The sequence below is a fragment of the Coptis chinensis genome, chromosome 9, assembly GCF_015680905.1.
Source record: "Coptis chinensis isolate HL-2020 chromosome 9, ASM1568090v1, whole genome shotgun sequence".
Classification (NCBI taxonomy): Eukaryota; Viridiplantae; Streptophyta; class Magnoliopsida; order Ranunculales; family Ranunculaceae; genus Coptis; species Coptis chinensis.
The window spans coordinates 60,844,881-60,851,216 of NC_141464.1; the positions used below are offsets into that span (position 1 = coordinate 60,844,881).

The window sequence follows — 6,336 nt, forward strand, 5'->3', positions numbered from 1 at the left end:
TGTCTCCAAATATAGTATTGATCATTTGTTGGTAAGTGGCGCCAGCATTCTTCAACTCGAAAGGCATCACTTGATAGCAAAAAATACCTTGATCATTTATGAATGATGTTAATTCCTGATCTTCACCAGACAACGGGATCTGATAGTATCCTGAAGAAGCGTCCATAAATGATAAGCGTGGAAATCTGGATGTTGCATCAGCAAGTTCTGATATCCGCGGAAGAGGGAATGGATGTATAGGGCATGCTTTGTTAAGATTGGTGAAGTCGATGCATACTTTCATCTTGCCATTCTTCTTCGACACTGCTACCACGTTGGACAACCATCTAGGGTATGAAACTGGGCGAATAAAATTGACAGAGAGTAAACGATCAATCTCTTCTTTAACCTTTAGCTTTCTATCAGGAGCCATATGTCTGGGCTTTTGTCGTACAGGCTTAACACTTGTATCAATGTCAAACTTGTGACAGGCAACATTTGGGTGTATACCTGGCATTTGCTCCAAAGACCAAGCAAAAATGCTCTTGTTCTTTTTGAGTAGAGTAACCATCTCCCTTTGTTCATTTTCTGATAGCTCGGATGATATGAAGGTTGTTTCTTTGCTAGATTCTCCAATTTGAACTTCTAAGAGGCGGTCTATAGTCGGTGGTCCTTCACTTGATGATATGGTGGAACAATTTATTTGTGGTGCGGATTATGCTTGAATGACTTCTTGTGAATTGCTTAAAATTGTTTTTCCATGCATATCAGATTGACGGTAATCATCTTATATTCTTTCGTGACAACGGCTAGAAGCCATCTGATCTCCTCGTATTTTGCAAATTTTGTCTAGAGATGGAAATTTCACTGCTTGGTGGAGGGTAGAGACAACATCACCCATACAGTGGAGCCAATCCCTACCTAAAATTGCATTGTAGGAAGATTTGCAGTTCATTAAAAGAAAATCAATGTTGACCGCCTTATCCATGAGTTTGACTGGTAAAGAAACTCTTCCGATTGGAGTTGCTGCTGTTCCATCAAAACCGATTATTGGGTTGTTATCTGTGACAATCAAATTTTCTGAAAGTTTCATGTCATTATAATAACCTGCAAAAATTACACTAGCAGAACTTCCAGTGTCTATCATGACATGCTGTACTCGCCATAGACCAATGTAAGCTGTGATAACGACGACATCGTAATGAGGGTGATGGATGCCAATTAAGTCTCTGTTAGTAAAACATAGTGGGCTTGGTTCGATGGTTTCTATGCGAGTTCCTTCAATAAAATCGAAGCTATTTATGTGATATAACTCACGTAAAAATCCCAACTTTTCTCTGTGCTCACATTTTTGTTTTGTGCGTGACACGTCATTGATTCTGGTGTGACCAGCTTTGATGACGTTGTAACTTGAGATTGACAAATTCTGTTGAGCACTTTTAGTGCTTAAGAATTCCTCTAGCTGTCCCTTCTCTACTAGCTTTTGTATCTTACCTCGTAAGGATCTGCATTGTTGGTTTAAGTGACCAAAGTCATTGTGGAAAAGACACCATAGATTTTTATCAAGCGTAGACTTTGTACCTTCGGGTAAAGGCATTGGAGGGAAAAGCAGATTGCGACTTTTAATCTTCTCATAGATTGAGGCATATTTGGCATTCAGTGGAGTGAGCTTCATCTCTTCTCGAAAATTGTTAGTCTTTTTAAGATCCTGCTTCGGTTGTTGAGTTTCCATTGTGCTTTGTTTCTACTTGCTTTTGGTAACTGTAGATTCTTTTCCTATAAAATCTTTGTCCCTTGAAGTTCGTGCTGCCGCATCTATTTCAACATTGATGAACTGTAGCGTTTTTGTGAACAAGTCAGATTTCGTCTGGGGAGGATCTCTTACTAGTGAGTTATATATTCCGTTAGTATCAAAACGGAGAGCTTCTTTGAATGCGTGAATGATCATCATAGCTGGCACATCTGTGACCCCTGCTTGGATTTGGCGAAATCGGACAACGAATTTTGCAAGTGTTTCATCTTTCTGTTGTTTTGTGTTTAGCAAGATATTGACATCTTTAGGCCGAGTCCAATTATGTTGAAATCGATCTGTGAACTGATCCGCTAACTCCTGGAAAGATTCGATAGATCTAGCTGGAATTTTCGATAGCCATAGCAAAGCTTCCCCTTTTAGGGTTGCCGGAAAAAGTTTGCATAAGAGAGCGTCATCCTTACGCCAAAGAACTAGCCTGCTTTTGAACTCCATAACATGGTTGTTTGGATCGCCTTCTGCTTCATCGTACTTAGGCAACTCTGGCTGTTTGAAACCTTCTTGATGTTCAGCATTTTGTATACGCCAGGAAAAACGTCCAACGATGTCTTCATTTACGGCTAAGTCTTTCCAATGTTTTTCCTTTAGATCAGTATTATTCATTGCCTTTTTAACGATGTCTTTAATCTGCTGTTCAGTATATGTTATTCCTTCATTTGTTTGGCGACGGACGATTTGTGGTTGAACTTCTTGACCTTGTGTCATATCGCTGCCCCGGTTGTTGCCCATATCCGAAACCTTGGGTGCTCACGAATTGCTTGAGACCTATGACGGAAGTTTGAAATGTCTCGGTACACTGGAGAGTAATCTATATGATGAGTGCTATCTCTATGTCGGTCTTCCAATTGTCTTCTGCACCGATTCCTTTCGTTCAAGTCGAGTCTTAGGTCGTGATTCAGATCTTACCTGAGGTCATAGCTCGATTGCCCCAAGTGAGTTCTAATGTTGGGTGGTATCATCCGATCTGACCACCGTAATGTGCTGCTATCCTGTCTTACGAGGTTTGTATTACCTCGGTAGTATGGCTGGTGGCTTGTTCGGTGTGAATCAGACTCACTTGGGGAGATACGACGACTAGTATGTGACCTGTGATGTTGTCTATCACGCCTGCTATTACGACCATTAACATCAGGAGTCCTCAATCGCCTTAATAAATTGGTTGAAATATGTCGTGGCCTGGATTGATTTGGACGATTTTCAGGGACATCATCAGTGGTTCGGAATCTTTCGCTATTGCTTTGCAAGCGGTGGAATACACTGCGGTTTTCTCCCGATCTTGGGATTCTTGATGGAATAGATGAAGCGATATCATTGTTGTCTATCGTACTTGCTTCCCTTCATTTATTTGCTTACGCAAGTCCGCATTATGCTCCTTTTCCTTCTAAGTTTGTTCTTGAGCTTCCAGTCATTTCTTCATCACATTATGCGTTATCATTTGGATCTGCAACCATATTTGCATCCGCATTTGGATCGTATCGGATCTCGCATCGGCGAATTAGTATCATTAGGAGGAGAAGATACTGGAGCCTGTGACCTTGGAAATTTAGATCTGTGTTGTCTTGGTACTGGAAGCAACAAAGGTGGAGCTTGTTGGTTTGATGCAACTTGATCGACACAAACTTCAGCATTTTGTTGATTGTTTCCCTCTGATGGTTGTGCTCTTGCCTGCTTGTTCGCTAGAGATCTTGTTATAGTAGCCATTAACAAAGATTGAGAGAGATACGTGGAAAAGAGATCGTTAACAAGAACCGCAGACGGCGCCAATTATGTTTGGGTAGGAATTCACCCAGACACACTATTGAATCTGCAAGGGGAGATGTTGTATAAAGAATGAGACTGTGCCTTAATGGCTGCCTATGTATCCAGAATTAAGTCTCTAAAAACCTAGTTCTTTGTTAAGTGAAGAGTCCTATTTATAGAAATAGAAAATAAGAGTCCTGACAGCACAAGGACTCTTACTAGATAGGACTGGTTAACTAAACATGTGACCGGCTCAGGTGACTGACTGGGCCGTCCTGATGTCTACTTCATACGTGAGCCGTCAAAGTGGCTAACTAGAACTGTGAGCCGTCCAGGTGGCTAAGTGGACATGTGAGCCGTCCAGGTGGCTAACTAGAACTGTGAGCCGTCCAGGTGGCTAAGTGGACATGTGAGCCGTCCAGGTAGCCGAGGATCGGTCACTTAGACGTAATATAAAGACTAAGTCCCTAATAAGTTCGTTAGCCAGGGTACGAATGCGGAGGTATGTACGTACAATGATGCCTGCTAGTGTGTGCTGGTGTGGGTGTGGTGCAGGTGGAGAGATTTTCTAGAGTTGGGGGAAGTGAGGAGAATGAAAGGAGAGAGCATAGAGTGAAGTAGAGTGGGTAGCATTTGAGTGACATTCCTTTCTTCTTGCTCTACTCAACTCGAATTTGGCAGAAAACAAGTTGGACTTGGGTCATTGGTTTATGAGGATATGTGTAGTCATTTTACATTGTCGAAATTTATATATCATTTTAAAAAAAAAAAAGAAGAAATGGTGAAAAATAAAATTTCAATGCTTGTGCTTTTCATCTTCTCGTTATAAACAAAGCTCATTTGTAATCAGAAGACGTCCTTCCAAGAGAAATAAGGAAGTCGGATTTATGGATAACAAGTTAACAACTAGTACGATCCTAGATATCAAGACATATGATATAGTTGGTGGGCAATAATGCTCTAGTCAATCCTTTCTATTTAGCTTTTGTCTCCTGCATTTTCGTCAATGTTGTCGTTGGTGTTCTTGATATATTTCATACTTCTTTACTCCAATCAAGACACTCCTTTGTAATTAATATGAATTGACTTTTTAATATGTACGAACCATTTTAAATACAAAATAAATTTTAAAAATTATTTGTTGGTGGAAAATTTTGTGTTATCAAGCACCGACTAAAATTGCATGTAACAAACTCACCTCTCTGTAACTCTATTTCTGGTTCTAATAAAATCCTTACTTGTGTGCAAAAAAATAGGCAAATTTGACAAGTGTAGTTTGCCAGTTGATGCAAATTGTGCGAACAAGCAGTGGCAAAATAAAATTTTCCCACTAGATAAATTCTTGACAAATTTTTAAATGGAAAATTATTTTCCTACTATATATTGGCCTAGCAAGTGGGAATTTTTATCCAGCAGGCTCTTGTCTCGGCTCTTTTGTTAGACTAGCATGAATATACGTTCGGACTTGCCTCATATAGTTACACAAACAAACTTGACCGAGAAATAAACAAGTCAAGCCCAAATCGTGCGCCAATTAGGTTTATATGTTCCCTTGTATTTTAACTCCCGGAAAGAATATTCACCTCATTATTCTTTTTTTCACACACAAAATCCGACTTAATTAGTATACAACACAACCAAATTATGAATATAACAAAAGCTCATAATTGATTCACTTGCCATGAATTTAGCCCCTCATCTTCGTACTATATTTTTGTTTAGTCAGCGAAATTAGGAAACTAGTTGAGTAAAGTTATGGAAATATGTTTGTGGACAAGCAACTGTTTGCTGTCCACAAAACAACAGCTGGTGATTGGTGGATTGCTGCCCGAAAAAACTGTTAAATTACCCAAAAATACTGTTAGCCAATAAGAAACTGCTGTTTGTGGACAGACTTGTCCACAAATTCGGACTCTAAAGTTATAGTAAAACTAAACTAGGCAAGTTAACCAAAGGGTGTAAAAAAGGCTCTCAAGCCCTCGACCCGCTTGGCCCGGTCCATAGGTTGAAAAAACCTTCAAATTTAAGTCCTCATATAATTTGAGGGCTAGGCTGGGCCGGCCCTTACATTTTGATGGGAGGGTAAGGGCCTAGATGTGAAAGCATGAGGGCGGCCCTCAGCCCGACACTCAAAGGCCCTCACAAGGCCCGCATGCATTAAGGCCCGCACAACTTTTCTATGCAATTTTATTTATATTTTGTTAAAAAGTGCATAATTGTATAAATAGCAAATGAAAAATATGTTTTACATAAGTTAGTGCTTTATGTAGGCTCCTCCAACGTTTCATAAAAAATCTAGTTCAAAATAACAAATTGTTCTATTGTCGGGATATAAATCTAGGTAACTTCTCCATGTATAAACAAGAATAAAATATAAATAAGAGTGATGTGATATGATCCTTGGTATATGGTAATGAAGTTTTTAATCAACTTCAACTAATCAAACACAAATTATTCTACAACCTACAACACCACATCATATTTTTTGTCTCATATACATTTCTTATTGATTTATGGAATACATCGGCACATAAAACCTAATAACGAAACTTTTGAATTTTATTATCTTACAAATTTTAGCCAAATTATTAATTAAGTATATTAACCAAAGTCAAGATTGAGAAAACATATTATTTAAACGTGATAATTAATTTATTGCGTATTAATTTAGCAATATTATACTATAAATAAAGAGTTTAAGAGAGTAATCAAACCCGACCATCTAGCCATCAATTCTCTAAAGAGAGGTTGAGGTGAGGGTTAGGGCATCACAATTTTAACATTGGCCCTCATAGGCCCACCCCTTA

The 6,336-nt window shown here is 39.0% G+C and overlaps 1 protein-coding gene across 1 annotated transcript; it reads right to left on the reverse strand.

Annotated features, from left to right (window-relative positions):
• Positions 1–766: 766 nt before the first annotated feature.
• Positions 767–1,711, reverse strand: LOC147477130 (uncharacterized). The gene has a single exon (XM_086585925.1). The coding sequence runs from the start codon at positions 1,709–1,711 to the stop codon at positions 767–769; it is 945 nt and encodes a 314-aa protein (XP_086442051.1).
• Positions 1,712–6,336: the final 4,625 nt, after the last annotated feature.